General features: G+C 54.6%; 1 protein-coding gene across 3 annotated transcripts in view; it reads right to left on the minus strand.

The window, feature by feature from the left end:
- The window catches only part of LOC144114813 (protein spitz-like), a 110,490-nt gene that overhangs the window by 48,424 nt on the left and 44,064 nt on the right, over window positions 1–18,002 (minus strand). Inside the window, exon 1 of one of the 3 annotated variants that reach the window (XM_077648789.1) lies at window positions 17,375–18,002. The exons of the other annotated variants lie outside the window; for them this stretch is intronic. Within the exon in view, the coding sequence (XP_077504915.1) occupies window positions 17,375–17,402 (28 nt within the window). The 5' untranslated portion in view covers window positions 17,403–18,002. The remainder of the gene's footprint in view (window positions 1–17,374) is intronic. 3 annotated transcript variants of the gene reach the window in all.

An 18,002-nucleotide genomic window follows, 5' to 3' on the forward strand; every position in this document is an offset into this window, starting at 1 on the left:
GGGCAGAGAGAGAGAGTGAGAAAGCAAGGAGACACAATGAAAGCGGACCGCTTCAAAAGGCACGCAATGCGGCTGCTTATCATTTCCGCCGTTGCCTCACAGACAGGCGGCTACGCGAAAGGATGTGTCTGCTGGAAAAGGGGACGACAGAGGGCAACCAGACAGACCTCTGAACGTCAGGCGAGTCACGTACAAGTACGCGGCTTCCCGGTTGAAAACGGCCTTGCGTTATGGACAAATTACACTCGCTTGCTCGCAAGTTGCGCTGCAGCTGCCGTCACAACGAAAACGACACGAACCGAGGATTTCCCAAACGCGCCTCGACTCGACGCTCGGCCTCCACCCGAGGGATGGTTGCGATTCGAGAACGCTCCTCGAGGAAGCGTGAATGGCGCATGGGGACGCGATTCGGGCGAAAAGTTGGCCGTAAAAAACGGTATGTCACAGTCCTATTTCGTCACTCGTGTCATCTGAAGAAACTTCACAAAGGATAACAGTAATTCCTTCCTGTGATTACAAAAGAAAAGAAACCCTGAAACTGAGCACTCTGGCTCGTTTCCGTCGGCGTTTGCATTTACAGCCTAGTAAAACACATCTTTTGCGAACAGTGAAAAACGGCTGGAAACGCTTGCCCGTCTGGCAACCTTCGCCGCAGGCGACGTACGCTTACGCTGGTATCTGGGAATGGTGTGAAAAACTGCCCCAGCAATTTATGTGAAACATCTCTGGCCCGCGGTGCAAAGTCGCCTGCTTCTGGGCAGCGTTTTGCAGCACACAGGGCGTCCCAGCTAACTTTAGCCAGGGTTGACACTATTTTTGTATTGTGCTTAATTGCGTAATTAGCCGATATTAATTAACGAATTTCGCAAGCAACGGAGATGGGCGAAAAAGGCCAATGAGAAAGTAGTAGAACGGTGCGCAAAACTGGCGTTTGAACAGTTTTTAACTCTCCATCTATTTCGTATCAGCTTTTTTTTTTTTTTTCGCTGACTGCAAATGCCCGCGGAAAAACACCACGTGACATACGTGCTTGCGCGTCGCGATAGCTGCGCTCTCAAACATTCCGTATAGGAACTACCAGATCTTTTAGCTCGGTGTGTTGCCCCTTAAAAGGCGACAGGGCAGCGTCGCAGCAGCTGGATGTGCGTGTTACGCCAGCGGGATGCTTCCCTCCCGTAATCGCACAGCCACCGCGTGCGTCGCAGCCCCGTCACCTTTTAAGCAGCAGCACACCCGGCTAAACGAGCTGTTTGTTTGTTGGGCGGTACGTTTGAGAACACTGTAGTCGTGGCGCGCAAGCGGGCGTGTCAAGTGGTATTTTTTTTTTGTATTTCGCGAGCATCTGCAGAGAGCGAAAAAAAGAAAAAGCCGATCCGTAATAGATGAAAAGTAGACACTGTTCAGTGGGACGTTTCGCGGACCGTTCTACAACTTTCTCGGTGGACATTTTCGCCAATCTTCGTTGCTCGCGCAGTTGGTTAATTAATCTCGACTAATTATGCAGTTAGGTACAAGACAAAAATAGTGTGAGCTGCCCCGTACAACAGCCAGCAACATGCATTGGGCCGCGTCGTCTTAGAGTGGCGCGGCATGTTTTTAAACACTGGCTAAAGTTAGCTGGTGGGAGGAAAAGGGGCGGTCTATCAAGTCGGAGCTCTTGTCAGAAATTCCTGTCGAACGGATTGAAGCCGTCACTCGGTCGACGCTTCGGCACAAGGTTTCCTACGTGTCCACATCGTGTGACGTTCGAGAAAAGCTTCGCTTACGGGCCGAACGAAATAAATTTATTATATTCTCGCCAAAAATTCTCAAATTTTATCTCCACTCGAGGAGCGATTCGGGTGGAGGTTGGCTTCGGAAACGCGAAACAGGCCACGAGGGCCGCGTGGAGTTGAGGTTCGAGCCGAGGCGTGCTCATGAATTTGGCGGCAAGTATCTCTTCGGAAAGGTACACAATCAGCAGCTGCTTAACTCCACGGCGAAAGACTGCGAGTGAGACGTCTAGCCTGACTTCACAGTCGTCAGAATCCGGCGCATAGCTGCGCGGGGAACTTCGCCGGGCGACAAACAGCAGCATTCAGCGAAGCGGTAGTCCTTACACACTCGTCACAACGGGAGCCACCGCAAAAGTCTGGTCACACGTACCTTTGTCAAGCCGCGGACGCTGCGGAGTGAAACAGGAAAGAAGGAAAGGTGTGAGAAATTTGGTGGCACCAAAGGCGGTACGACGCTCTCGGAAAAAAATTCTCTCGTCTCTCGCCCGTTGGCAAGTGACCGGAACAGTCGCCGCGAGCCGTGCGCGGGGGGAGGGGGGTCTCCCACGACGTTTTTGGCAGCGAAAGGGACTGACGCCTCGTGCCACGCATCTCGGGCGACAAGAGCGGAACAAACGCCCTGCCACGCGGGTCGTCGGCGACTGTTCAGACGCTCGCCATCGCTCTCGGGCAAAGAATACGGCGCCACAGACGCTGCGCCGCAACCTTCGCCGGCCGGAGCCTTGTTCACGTTTCGCGATACAGTTACGCCGCAGCCACATGCTTGGACCGTCTGTCGCGGTGTGTTTCAAAAATTGACAACACGCGGCTCGCCTCCCGTCGCGGCACCCCACACAGAGGCGGCATCCAGGCGCCGCCGCCGCCTTCGCGGTGCACTCGGGCAACCCGAGACGGTCTCGGGACCTCGTTTCCTATTTCAGACACGCGAATCTTTTTCCTCGCAAAGCTTCAAAAAAAAAAAAAAAGCCGCCACGGCGGAGACAAAGGCGAGCACATTCCGCGATCATTACACACACGCGCGCGCGAACGCCGCGTCGGCGTTCCGTACTTCTGTTATTCTCCGCCGAAGCCACGCAGCTACGCGGAGCATGCGGCGCACGCTCCCCGAGGCTGCGCCCTTTCCCCGGCATTTTTCTCGAGCACCCGCAAGACCCCCCCTCCGTTATTCTTCCTTTGTCTGCGCACTTCCTCGAGAGAAAAGGCTTCTCTTGTAACGTGCGCGGCGGCACGCGTACCTCCAACGAAAAAAAAAAAAAAAAATGCGCCGGCGCACACGAGGCCACTTGCTTGCTGAGCTTCTCCAACTCACGCTCCATTTTTTATAGCCTCCTTTTGCCCAGTTTGTCGGCACATTTTTTTTTCTTCTTTTCCCTTACCGAGTTGTCCAGTGCACAGACAAGCGGTTTCCTCCTGTTCGGCGCAAAAAGAGAACTGCACTAGCGCCTTGCCGAACCGGCGGCAATTACGGAACTAGTTTCAGGCATCTTTCCGGACCGATGAAGCCTCTGAAACTGTTCCCCCAAGCCGACGCACAAACGAATATAGCACGGAGCGCACAAACTCCAATAGCTGCCCCCCTTTAGGGCGCTATGCGGTGAAGTAGATGATAATGATTTGATTTTTTAACGGCGGAAGAGCAGCTTAGCTGAAGAGCGCCATGTTGCACGAGATGAGGTGCATATCGCCCTCTTTTTTTTTTTTCTGCGACAGCAAAGTAAACGATCGCGCCTGCATCGGAGTAAAATGTAGTCTTGACCATCTAAGATAAAGGCTTGGAGGCCTCGGCGCGAAACTGACGTTGTGTCGCAAAATCCATCTTGGGGAGTGACAGTGCGCAGAGCGAAATGTTACGACAACCAGCGTGCACCACGTAATGGAACACACTTAATGGAACACAGAGCAGAACAAAACCGTCCGGTTATAAACAGTTTTCTCAGGCCTACACACAACGCTCCCAATCTCGTAAAACCTTGCTCACATAGGTTAAGCTGCTGATAAATATTACGCCGCAAAGTTTATCGGACACTACAGATATAATGCAACGGGAGAGGTAAGGCGAGTTCTTCCCGAACAGTGTGGTCCTCTCTAGGACGCCAGAATGGCAACGTTTTTTTAGATGTCGCGTGAAGCACGCGCATGCACTAGGCGCGCGGTGTACAGGCGCGGTCAAAAGTAAACGGAACACGCTATCCGCTTCCAACACTTTCGCGCGTTGCCCGATTGAAATTCAAAGCAATGGTGCGTGCGTACCGGTAGGGGACGCCAGTGCGCTTTCTCATTTTCTCCATTCCTTATAGGGAGGACGTGTTTGCACGTAGAACGAAATCTCGTGCTCCGTTTACAATTATGTGCGCGCCTGTACCTTGTGACCAGCTTTCGAAAGCCCGCGCGTAACCCGTTTAGGGATAAAGCGTGCTCTAAGCACTGTCCGCAGATAGCGAGAAGGAAAAAAAAAAGAAGCTCAAACACAGCGTCGAAGCGTGCGCAGGTCGCTGAAGCGCGAAGGTACAGTCCGTACGCAGAAGCCACGTATCCGCCACAAAAGAGCCGCGCAGTGTTGACGGCAGCAAAAGCACCGCGACCCCGGAGACCGAAACCGCACAGCGACGACGGGTCGTCGAACCGCTGCCGCCGGCGCCGCGGGCCTTGTGCTGCGCCGACACGCGGCGGTGGGGCGGCATCTCGCGAAGGAGCCCGCCGAGACAGCACGGGACGCCGCCGTGCACCGCCCCGCCGGCCGCGGGCTGCGTGGGTGCCGCGAGGGCGCCCTGCGCTTCTCTCGCCGTCACTCAGCTGACTCATGGCTCCGCGGGGGCGGCGGCTGACCACGGGGGCCCCTCTTCTCCAATAAGCATCGACGACGAGGAAGCAGACAAAGAAGCGCGACCGCGGGGTGCAAAGCCTGGCCGCGTTTGCTCGTGCTCTGCCGGCCAGCAGCAGCACTGCGGCCGAGCCAATCGGAGCCGGGCCAGAGAGACAGCGCCCCGTTGCCGCAAGTGACCGCGGGCGCGAGGAGAAGGGGCGCCACGAAGAAGCCGGTGGTCCCCGCCGCTAAGGGCAGAGAGCGAGGGGACCCGTTCCGGGACGGCCGCGGAGAGGGACCGGGTCGCCGCCGCCGACCGTGGGAAAACCGCCCACACTGCGGGCCGCCGCTCCCTCGCGTCGGCGGCGGGGACCGCGGCGCGCAGCCATGGCCGCCCGGCGACGCTCAGCTCAACGAGAGTACGCCTCGCCCCCTTCTCCACCCCCCCCCCCCCCTTCCGCGACGCGAAGGCAGGTCCGGACACGACGCCCGACGCAGGGTTGACGCCCGGCGCAGACGCCTCTGGGTCGCGCCACATTAGCGGCTCGAAACGCTGTTGGCACTAAAAAGAACCGCGAAATAAAAGTGCTCTCTCAGCGCGTTCTGAAGAAAAAGTCAGCTCCGCCTTCAGAAGAAAAAAAGAAAGAGCGCCAGTAACCGACAAACATCAGCGCTATTTTTTTCCCCTTGCGCTGTTTCGCTACCCAGCGCACAAGCGAATTAGCTTAACTTATTCATAGCGGTCAAAGTTCACAAGCGCAACGGTAACCAACGTAAGGAATCTAACATGCAGAGAATCGAGCATGTGCTAAAGAATGGATGGAGGCAGCCTAAAAGTGGTCAAGAGGAAGCTAGGCAGAGGCAAAAATCGTATGTACGCACTAAGAGACAAGGAAGGCAATGCCAATATAGATAATATTGACAAAGTTGCCGAGGAGGCCTACAGATCTATACGGTAGTTGAAAAAAATCAGGGTGTAGACGAGCTATATGTAAAAATTCTGGAAGATATTTATAGCGGCTGCACAGCCGCCATAGTCCTCCATAAAACAAAAATAAATCCCAATAAAGAAGGGTGTTAGCCAGGGAGACGCGATCCGCCCTGTCACATCAACCGCGTGATTACAGGAGGTATTCAGAGAACTAATTACCTTAACAATTTGCGATTCGCTGATCCTGCCTTACTAAAACTAGGGGGACGAACTGCTAAAGCACGATGAAGGGCCTATACAGGCGAGACAGAACGGTGGGTCTGAAAATATACAGAAAGGTAAACTAACGTTCAACAGCCTCGGAAGAGAACAGCAGTCTATATGACAGGCAGCGAAATGTTGGAAGTGGTAAGGCAATACGTCTACTTAGGGCAGGTAGCCACCGCACATCCGGACCACGAGGTGTGAAATTACTGAAATAATAAGAATGAGGTCGAGTGCATTTGGCAGGTAGCATGCAGATCTTGAATGGCGGTTTACCAGCATCCCCTAAGAGGAAAGCATACAACACCAATGGAGAAAACCAGCAAAAAATGGTCCGCTCACAAGGAGTAGTAGACAGGAATAAGCCTGAAACAAGTGAATTTCACTGTGAAAACTGTCACAACAGAGCCGGTCGCACATGCGCGTAAGCAAAAGCAACGCTGAATACACCAACTAGTCCAAGAAGCTGCGCTTCTTCAATACAACAGCTGTTCCTTACCGGTAGTCACCTATGGCGCAGAAACGTGGAGGATAACGAAAAGGGTTGAACTTTATCTGAAGACAACGCACAGAGCCGGGGAAAGAAAAAATGACAGGTGCAACGCTAAGGGGCAGGAAGAGAGCAAAGTTGGTCAGGGAACAAGCACGAATTAACGACACCCTAGTCGAAATAAAGAAGAAATGGTCACGGGCAAGGCACGCAATGGGTTGGCACGATAGCTGATGGTCGTTTGAGGCAACGGACTGGGTTCCGAGAGCAGGGAAAGCTTAGCAGGAGGCGGCAGAAAATCCGGTGGTCGGATGAGATGAAGCTGCATGCTGGCGCAGGACAAGGCTACATGGATGGATACAGGAGAGGCCTTTAAAGTCCTACAGTCGACGCAGTCAGGCTGGCGATGATTTACTGCCTTTCTACAACTTATCCCCTTGCGGCACGGTGTCCACGATGGTGGGCGCTGCTTTTAACGCGAGAGCGCTAAGGGTCTCCCTTCAGCGGAAAATCCGCCGTCGGCATTGCAGAGCTGAAGTTGAGAGAAAAATCCGGATTGGTCGAAAACGTAGCTCCGTCACACGTGCAGCGGCGGATTTTATAGCTGACTAAAGCCCTAGAAAACGCGATTAGACGGTCGCAACATAACTCAAATGCCATTAGGACATTTAAGTATAAAAGGTAAATGAATATAAGGCTGCATGGCTAGGTTAAAGCGGGGCTTTACAGTATATGTATGTCGTGTGGTCTCTCGCAAAATCATTGCAATTAAGTGAAAAAGGGAACTGTGGCCCGTGTCTGCGTGAGCACGAGGAACCGCTTACAGGAACCATAAACGCTGTACCGTCACAAGCTTAAAGCGGACCTTTAGTTGTTTCGCAGCGTCTATAGAACGCTCAGTGATAACGGCTGCATTTGAAATTCCCTGCTGCACACAATGGTAGCGCCATACATCGTGCTTAGAAAAGGGATTGCTACGAAAAAACAGGAAATGAGATGGAAAGCGCTGTCTGGTGCTCAAAATTTTTTCTTCTCTCAAGCGATGAATGTTTTACTAAAGGACACTGTAGTTGAATTTTCGTTATGAGAACCACTTCGGATGATGAAGAAAATTTGTCACAAATTTTGTGTGTGTGTGTGTGTGTGTGTGTGTGTTAAGAATATGCATGGCTGAAATGCCGTGATCGGGGAAAAGCTGGGCGTGCGTGAATTCCCAAAGTTATTTAGCTATTCGTATTCCTGTTGAATAAGGTGTTCGAAATATATATATACACACACACAAATTTTCCGACATTTCTTGTCAGGGAATATGCCAACAATGTCTCAGTGCTCGAGTTCAGCACTAATGTCTTTCCAAAGTGAGACAAGACCTCTATGCGCAGGCCAGAAAGTATCCTAAACCAGCAAGACGAGCAGTGAAAACGTGACCGCAGTCAGCTAACCACACCGAGAAATCGACAATGCCACTGCAATAAGGCCCACACCGCAGCGACCGCTGCTCATGCAAGGGCCAGCGTGCGAACCAGCGAGACGAACTCCTGTTTATCAGGGCAGAAAAAGTCACAACGCACGCGGTCTCCGGAGCAGGCGAACACTGCGCAGCAAACACGACGAATAGACCATGCGCCAAGAGCGGGAACACCGTGTGCAGGCCCGCACAAGAAGCCACAAAAACCGGGACGTGCCACGCGGGTCCAGAACAAGAAGGCCGGAGATGAAAAAAAAAAGAACAGGTCTGCGCCAGGGGGCGGCACGGCCCCCGCAGAGATATCAGATTCCATTCTGGAGCAAACCATTGTGCACGGCGATCAAAAGGCGCGAAAGCCGTGGAGGCGCCCGCAGCGCTCCTCTCCATTCGGGCACACACGGAGGCGACCACTTTCTCCGCCCCCTCGCACACGGCACGCAACGCGCTCCGCATTTCTCTTATTTTCCTCCGAGGCCGATACGGCTGGTAAGAAGAAGCGCGCGGACACGAACCACCATATACCACAGCCGGAGGAGGGCCGAGGATGAGGAGCCAAGCGCCCACCTCGAGACCGGTACCAGATGCCGCATAACAACGGGGAAACAGATGAACGCCCGAGTAAAGAATTAAAGCCTCTGCTTTGAGTTCAATGGCGAGCCAATTTTCGCCACCAACATTGATCGGAAAGCGAGAGGAAGCAAAATAGCGCAACGACGGCTGTAAGCAGCGTGGCTAACTCGATCTACCAAGCACCCCCCCCCCCCCCCCACGAAAAAAAAAAAAATCCAGCAACAGGTAACCTTATCGCACGACACTACGGGCTTACATTTGCTTGCTTGCAGGCACAGTGCTTCATAAACGTGGAGAAGGGTCTGTCAAGTGAGCCAGGCCTGCTACGTAACAAAACAACGTCAGCCCAGCTTCTCGCAGGCACTCCCAAGGCGCACAGGCCGGGAAGGTTTTCTCTTTTCGGCGTATACAAGAGGCTAACGCCGCCCCTGACGCGCTTATTTCTATTTCTCCAAGGCACCTGCTGCCCTTTGGCTTAATTCCCAGCTGTCACCAATGAGAGGAAGGCCACACGAAAGCCGACCACACAGCCGGCATGCACACATGGCTTTGGGCGGCGCAGTACCTGCTAACAAACACGACCTCTGCAGAAAGACTGCCCACGTGGGCGACGACGTGACGAAGACCTAACGGCCCGCGCAAGTTTGCAAATTAGCGGCGACGAAGGTGCACTCAAGCGCCGCGCGCGCACGTGCTGCTGAAGATAAGCTCAACGGCTCTCGGCGGCCCCTCAGAGACGCACACGGTCCACAGAAAGCGATGCAAGCGGAAGCAGAGAGGCACGGCCCGTCTGGGCTCAACGCGGCTCCCTCCCCGCCGGAGGAGCACGAACAGTGGTGCCACTGCGCGGACGAATGGCGGAAAGAATGAGGGCCGCCCCGAGGGGCCAGCCGAGGAGCGCGCCAGCGCCGACCGGCCGGGCGCGCGGATGCGTGCCCGTACACGCAACGCGCACAAGAGCGACGCTTTCCACCGCGGCTGGCGGACCGCCGCCAATAACGTCAGTGTGTATTCCGAGGATACAGCCACATTTTTTCTTTCCTCCTTCCTGCGCCGCCGTAAGCTGCCGCGACGGGTCCCAAGTGCCCGCCAACGCAACGTGGTGCGGTGCCAGCGACGGCTTTCACCGCTAAAAACCAAGCTCGCCACGATGATCGACGGGCCGTACAGGATGCTCGCAACAGCACCAGCTCGTTCACTGCGTTCTGCTGCGTCCGGCCCGTCGAAGGCGTCGCGGAGGCGTTGGCTGTGGCACTGTTCCCAGTAGCAGCGACGTCGAGAAAGTGCAGCCGCCAGAACAGAACGCTAAGAGAACGGCCAATCAAGTATCGGCGCATTTATCCTCGGAGGACAATAGGCAGAACGCGCCACAGCGCAAACGGGAAGGTCGTTCCTACGTGACATTTAAAAACAAGCAAAAAAAGTCTTTTTCCTTCAATCTCAATGCGAAAAAACATGTTAGCATGCTGCCACGATGTCGGTGTTTTAAAGCGAACTGTTCTCATTCCTCAACAGCCCCAGCATACGCGAAAGGGACAAACATTTGACAGAGTCACGAACCGGAGTGCATATTAAAGCTAGGCGGTAATTTAACTAAGTTCTTGCACAGCCACGTGGCCCAAACAACCGTTAGCGGGAAACAAAAGCGCGCAACAAGGAAAACGCGGGAGGCGAGTAATGAGCAGGGCTACAGAACCATGTCGGAAAAACAGGCACAGCGACAGGGGTTCCAGACGCTAAAAGGCCCTCTGGAGCGTTTAAAAAAGACGCGCCAGCCGAACGCAAGCAGGCACCTCCGGCACCCGGCGTCGGGGGTGCATCTACCGTGTTTTCCGGCGCGAAACCCACGTACAGACACTTTATATAGACCCGCGGGGAGGGAACGCGCCGCGCGTGGGTCGCGCTGTGGCGGGGAAGGGTATTTGCCCGCGTACGGGTATTCCGCCCGGCGACTTCCTTTTACATCGCCGAGGCAGAGAAGAAAATACTCCTCAATGTTTTTTACATCTGCCACCGAAGCGCTGCACCGTACTTGGCATAAGTCTAGACTTCCCGCGGCGATAGGGGAAACGCTGTTGGGGCCGCTACGTTCGCGCCCACAGGCAGCGCGGCTTCGTCCGTGGGGCTAAAAAGTAGAGCAGCCACGTAGAGCCTAATCCAGACTCGGAAACAACACGAGCGAGACGGCGCTGGGATTCCTTTCAGGCGCCATGCCCACCCACACAGCGAGGCGCAGATTGGGAGGGAGGCGACGCGAAACAAGCCGCCAGGGAAGCCGCGCTAAACACACTCGTCGGAGTGGCGGCGGTGGTTACTGGAAACGGTCTCCCCTGACCAGAGCTCGCGAACGTGGAGCGACTACCGCGAAAGGGAGGGGGTCTCCGAACCACGGGCGGCAGGTTACAGTAGCCAGTGTCGCGGGACCGAGGAGGGGCGAATCGCAGAAACAATCGAGGCCCCTCGCGGCCCGGTGCACCGGCGGCGGCGGAGGGGAGATGGGGGTGGACAGCGGCGAAGGGGCGCCCGGAAGCCACCAGTGGAGCGGAACGCCCATACGTCACCCGCCGAAAGAGGAGCCAACGACCGCGCCTCCGGGTGCAGCAGCAACAACACGAGCAGCGCCGCCAGCGGAGGGAGAGGAACCCATGGCACGCAAGGTTCGGCAATCGGTTTGCTTTGCGACCCTTCCTCCCCCGCCGTCCGCACTCGGGCGCGCGCGACCTCGCCCAAGCCGGAGGTTGCCAAAAAGTTGGGCACACTGTAGCAGAGAGCCGCAGCTTCGCTGAAAGAGACGTCGCCCGACCGAAAGCAACACCCTCTAAATGCCGAAAGCCGCGCCCGCCGAGCAAGGGGGAAGGAAGGGGGGTGGTGGAACGGGGAAAGCGCCCGCCGATTCCGCTCAGACGCTTTTTGGACAGGTATACCTGAAAAAAAAAAGCTCGGTTTATCTTGCTCATCGTTCGGCGCCCCATGTGCCAACAACGCTCCCTCGTTCGCGCTGCGGGGTATCTCCAACGAGAGGACGCTTTTAGCGCACGCGCGAGGCCGAGTAAACACGCCTCGAAGAAGAGATCCCACTGACGTAAACATTCGGAGCTCGGCGGGTAAACATGTTTCGAACAGTGGCACTCATCGACAGGAACCTACGAGCGGCGGGGCCCACGCGCCGGTGGGGAAGAAAGCCTCTTCACGAAGCTTCCCAACCGGTTGCCGTTGGTTTGGATCGGAGTCGCCGCAGACCGACCCCCGCGTTTTCGAGTCAGTAACCCATGCACTAACATAGCCTGACTGGGAAGAGCGCGGACGGTAAAGATCAGCGTTCCCGGAAGCAGAGCACACGTTTGACGAAAACCCGCGGCGCCGGTTAGCCCGACAAAGAAGCCTCAAGAGCGGAGGCTCTGCACAACAATCTGCCGTCATCCGCAAATAGACTGCCAATCAGTTGACTAAGCATGCTATTACAGGCTGGCAAACCCTGACTGCCGATTCAGACAAGCGTACTCTTGTTGCCACGGGAACTTCGTTTACCGATGTGCTACACTGAGCCTTCACGCAACGCCCTTCTCCAAGCTGAGGGCGCACACGCGTCCAACAGAGATGTTTTAAGAATGGCAAGACATCTCGGAGAACAATCCAATCGAGGCCAGTTGACGAAATCAATTGTTCGCCGAGCTGCCGGTTACATGAGAGGTTTTGCACCGTGGCAACGTAAAGTATGAGACCCTTTCTTTGGCCTCGCGAGAAATTAATGCAACTCCCACTGCACTCGACCTCAAACAAAGCCAATTCCTGCCTTTGGAGGATACCCAAACGGACATCACTCAACGAGGCCTACCAAGAACACTTTGCAGGTTTTGGAGCTACACCCTGCGCTGCGCTAGGTCAGAAGATTTGTCGGAAATTTGGCAAGCCATGGCTATACTTAAAAAAAGACCGCACATAATACCCAAAGTGATTACTCGTATTTATCGGTATCTGCGCGAACCCTTACTACCTAGTGCCTTGGTTCAGGCACCATCCGAAGTTTATACGACGTTTTGTTCGCGCCACTTGTGGGAAATATTCCTCGTATCCGCCTTACACATGCGACCTCGTCCGTAGATCAACCGCATTTCGAGGAGGGGCGTGGAAGACCTGTCAACTGCGCTTAACTTCAGCTGCCATCAATGAACAGGCCGCTTAAGAAAGCTCGGTCACCAATTCTCCAACAGAAGAAACCCTACATACACGATTCGTTTCAATCGTTAGATTTCAGCGTACGGCGATAAAACAAACACAGCTGACTCAACAGTATAGCGTCACGACGCAAACCCTATACACAGTCGGATACAACTCAAGAACAAAGCGGCTTTTCCCCGTCAAAGGGCCCTCTTCCAGCCAGTGGCGTCGGCCGATTCTCATGAGCCTACTACCGCGGCAATGCAGGGGGTGGTCGACGAAAGGGGATAGTCCCCCCTCCATCCACTGTCAAGCCACTCCTTGCATTGTCACACTAGCAGGGTCATGAGAATCGGCCGACGCCACTGGCTGGAAGAAGGCCCTTTGACGGGGAAAAGCCGCTTCGTTCTTGAGCTGTATCCGACTACAGATTTCCCTGTCCACAAGTGGCATGCCAGACCACGCGCAATGTTGGACTCGCTCATGGGGGCAGCAAATTCTATAAGAGCAGTCTACATTTAAATGATAGAGGTTACTACCCTTTCACTCTTAATACACAGGGCAGAAAAAAGCGGAGAGCATTAAGGCATCGCGCGGCTTCGTATACCACAATTAAAGTGGACCAAGCACCTACTCTTTTGAGTCCTCGCCTTCTTGTTCTACTCGTCATGATGTGCAACGCATTTCGGACGCTTCCAGCCGTTGAACTCAGGGCAGCCGGGGAGATAAAGGCCACACAGAGACGGCTGCGCTAAACCTTTGCGGCGCCATTATGGCACTGTCATAGCTGCCCTAAAAGCTTGTGGACAACAGAACGTTTCCTCGCAAAGAGAGAAAATTTAGGGCTCACCGCTTTAACAAGCGTAGAAATTTGAAGACGACATTGTCTCGCCACTGCGCATCACGGTTACAAAACGACGGTTTAAGCATTCAGGATTGCTTAATGATTATGCGTGACAAGCCAAATCGATGTTTAAGTGCGACCGCACCGCGACGCCACTATTCTGGACTGGCCGGCGCTCCCAATCACGAAGCGTGCTTGCCATGAGCAGCTTAGCGAAGTGCGCACAAGTTCGTTTGGAAGCCGAGCAGCTCACATCGCCTCCTGGCGGATGCCCTCTTCGAGATGCTTTGCGCCGCAGTGCGACTGCGTCTGCTACGGGGACGCACGCCGCCGAACTGCGACGCAGTCGAGACGAACCGAGTACGCCGCTCCGGGTCCATACAAACGCGACCAAAGCTGAGACCTAAAGCCTCCTTCCTTGCGTCCGACGAGCCTGCGCAGAACACGCGGGGGTGGGGGGGGGGGGGGGGGGGGGGGAACTCAAACTAGGCAGGCAGCACGGCAGATAGCCCACCTCTGAACACAGGGAACTGGCCTCCCACATTCTTGTACGGAGGGGCATGCTACCAGGGACAGGTGCTAAACACAGTAGGGGCAGATTCCGAAAGGGGCGGCTCGCGTCTGACGACGACGCAGACACGTTCCTCTCCCCACCAACGCAGGCGCCTTGCGAGGGAATTTAGCGTCGAATAGCCGACGCTTACAACGTCGCCCCACAGCAACCACTGCCCCGTGGAGAAGAGGCTAAAAGGGAAAAAAAGAGAACCCCCTATGCTTGCCCGTCCAAACTGTACCACAACCAAGCCCACAGCTCAGTTTGTTTCCTTTCTAACCACCACACCTGACTAGAACTCGCTGTTACGTCAAGGTATCGCGCGCTCCTGAGATCACAAAAACGTCCGGCATGGGATTTACTTTTGAAACACACAAGCGCACCGGCATTGTGTACCAGGCAGTGAAGGGCCAGCCAGACGGCTAAAACCCGCGCAAAACGCGCAAAATAGCGGCATTCCGCGCGGTTGTCCTCGCATTCGCGGACGAATCGGAGGAATGTGGAGCAGCCCATGCGTTCGGGCTCGTTGAACGCGAAAACGCTCCTAAAAGCAAAACAGCCAGCCCCGCAGGGCACAGGCACGGCGCTCGCAGATTATCAGGGCGGTTCCCGGCTCGCAGGGCGGAGCGTTTAAAAGCCGGATCTGTTTCCCCCCTCTTCGCTTTTTTCGGGGCGCGATTCACGCACCCAGCCCCGTGCGGGGCTCGACGACAGGAATCGCGGCGGCGCCTACGCCAGGTGGCGGGTGATAGCGTACGTACAATCCTTTAATAAATCGCCAGCGTTTAGCGCGACAATTTTTCGCCGCTGGTGCGAGAGAAAAAAAAAAAGTCCGGGGAAGCCCGCGTGAACGCTCAACGCGAGTCAAGACTAGGCAGGTTCAACGCGTTTTTAAACCGAAACCTTACTGGCCGCGAACTTGCTATTTCGCCGTGGCGGTGCTCCGAGGAGGCGCATGACGTCACAGCGCGCGCCTCGCCGCGGATATTTCTCTCTCTCTCTCCCTGCCCAGTCACTACTGCGCTTGCGCCACCAGTAGCACTGAGTCACAGGTGTTCCGCCGCTGCGCAGCGCCTTTCCTCAAAATACAACTTTCAATTTTCTTTCTTCCTTCCCTCCCTCCTTTATCCTTCCTTTATGGCGCGGTTTGGGTGTCCACCGAGATATGTGAGACGGTTACTGTGCCATTTCCTTTCCTCAAAAACCAAACAAAACACGTGAGCCGACGGCGTTCATAGAATTCATTGGCGTTGACAACTTTGCCAAGGCCGTTCATTTTTCACGAAAGGAAAGGTGCACAACCGGCTACTTGGGTCAGTTGATAATAATAATAATAATTGGTTTTGGGGGAAGAAAATGGCGCAGTATCTGTCTCATATATCGTTGGACACCCTGAACCGCGCCGTAAGGGAAGGGATAAAGGAGGGGAGTGAAAGAAGAAAGGAAGAAAGAGGTGCCGTAGTGGAGGGCTCCGGAATAATTTCTACCACCTGGGGATCTTAAACGTGCACTGACATCGCATAGCTGCAAAAGCCTGCTTTGATTGCGTTCCGCACACTAGATGGCAGCGCGCCCTCCCTGCCAGCCTGGGAGGGTCGCATGCAGTTAACGTTAATGGTTGATCGCGAGAGATTGATCACCAAATTAACGCTGCGGCCGAACTATTGCTGCAGCGCCGTATGTCAGCTACAACGCTGTCAGCGCTAGTGCAATTCAGGCCACATCTCTCTCGCTCACCACCGCCACACGTATCAAAGCACGAATGAGGCCTCCGCATCATACAGGGAGCCAGTTATGCGCCCTTCCTTTGCTCAAAGCTATCGCCATCAAGAACATTGTCAACGCCAACGCCAATGAACACAGTGAACGCCGACATCTTTCGCTTTGTATATCCTGGATTAAGCTGAGATAATCCACAGTAATTTTTTATGGTGATAGTGGACACTGATGGTGCAAGTTTTGACTGCTGATTCGAGAGGACCAACGTTGCAAGATCAGTGTGCTTTACGTATCCGCAACATGACCAGTATAACAGCGTGCAACGATGACTTCGACTCCAGCTAGCAAGAATTTGAAGCCAGTGTCAATAGGAACATCCGCGAGTGTTTAGGGCCACAACCTGCTTTAATTGCGTTCCGTACATTGGATAGCAACGCGCCCACCCTGCCAGGTGGCAGTTAATGGTTGATGGCGAGAGGTTGCTCACCTTAATGCACGCTGCGGCCTATTACAGCAGTGGTTTGGTTTATGGGGGTTTAACGTACCAAAGCGACTCCGGCTATGAGAGACGCCGTAGTGAAGGGCGGCGGAAATTTCGACCACCTGAGGTTCTTTAACGTGCACTGAAATCGCACAGAACACGGGCCTCTAGAATTTCGCCTTCACTGAAATTCGAACGCCGCGGCCGGATCGAGCCCGCGTCTTTCGGGCCAGCAGCCGAGCGCCATAACCACTCAGCCACCGCGGCGTCCCCTATTGCAGCAGTGCCGCGCGTCTACCACAATGTTGTCCGCGCCAATGCATGCAGCCAACACCTCTCTCACCACCGCCACGTACCTCAAAAGCGCGGTTGAGGTGTCCACTGACCCGGGGAGCCAGTTATGCGTCCTTCCTTTCCCTCAAAATGTCAGCGTCTAGAACGTTGTCAACGCCAGCGCCAATGAACGCCGACAGCTTTCGCTTTGTATATGCATGATTAGCTGAACTAATCCACATTAATTTTTTTTGTAGAACGCCACTTCTCATGTTGACAGTTACCACAGCTAAGTAGAAGCGCAAGAATTCTTAGGCCTCCATGAAGAATACTTTTTTTTTACTAAAAAAGTTCTATTATCAGCACCAAACTCAACGTGAAGTCAAACATGATTTACGACGCGGGCAGTAGCATAGGTAGTGAAAAAATGAGACCAAGATGCACACGAGATGGCACAGACACACACAGAGCCGTGTCTGTCTCATGACGCGAGCATCTTCCTGCACTATTTATTTGTTAATTTTTTTTTGCAGTTTATATGCACTAGAAAACTCAGTTGATGTACGTATGCTTTGCCTCAACACACGTCTCAGCAGGGGACACGAACGCTGCGAGCATCGTTCCCTCAGCATCACCAGCCGTAGAATACAGAGCGGCGACTTATGCTAGCACACCAGTTGAGACTCTACAAAGCCGTGATCCTCGCGACATGGTAACACTGCTCAAAAGCATGCACTCCGTGCGATGATCTCCTATTAAAGCTTAGGAAACGTGTTCGCAGCACCAGTTTCCGAGCAGCAATAATACGAAGCAGGAGCTCCTTACAGCGTATTACTGCTTGCTTTGGGGGAAAATTATGGGGCCTGGCCAGTAGAAGCAGCTGAGTCAACGTCAGCGCGAACATCGAATTAACCGCTTCCACATGGCGACTGCCCACAACTCGATAGTGACGCAAGAGCACACGCAACTTGCTGCGAACAAAAATTTAAAAAAAAATCCGCTCGCTCAGAGCATACGCGGGGAAGGCGAAGCAGCGCACTCATACCAATTTGCCGCGTCGGTTCGAGCACCATGAAGCTGGAGCAGCAACAGCAGTCCGGGGATTCGCAGCAACAGCACCGGCAGGCGCACACAGTGGTACGCCGCGAAGGCGACGCCGCGGGCGCCGTCACCGGTGCATATCGTCGTGGTCGTCGACGCTAAAGTCGTCGCAGTCGATTCGCGCAGACACCGACAAGTCGGCACCGTCAGCAAAGTCGTAGCATCCACCACCGTCGTCGTCATGATTGCGGGGAGGTCTTCAGAAACGCGGGACAAACGGAATAAACTAGCTACTGCTACTACCATGTGGCGTTAACACAGCGAGACAGCGGCAGAGTTGCAGGACGAGCAAGAGGTCGTCGCTCCGAAATCCAGGGGACCGTGGTGACGGCGTTCGAGGGAGGCACGGCCATCCGATGGGCAGCTGCGACGACACGAACGCACGGCGACCGTCCGGGCGTCTCCGACGGCGGCGCGCGAACGCCGGAGTCACGGCAAACATGCCGCCACTGCGCGTCGGCTTCCGACGGTCAGAACCCGGGGCACGGACGCAACAGGATACGAGAATCCAGAGCGGCCCGACACACGGCTAGGTTCGGGGTATAACGCAGCCCGGTGGAATAGCTGACAAC

Source organism: Amblyomma americanum, chromosome 1 (genome assembly GCF_052857255.1).
Source record: "Amblyomma americanum isolate KBUSLIRL-KWMA chromosome 1, ASM5285725v1, whole genome shotgun sequence".
NCBI lineage: Eukaryota > Metazoa > Arthropoda > Arachnida > Ixodida > Ixodidae > Amblyomma > Amblyomma americanum.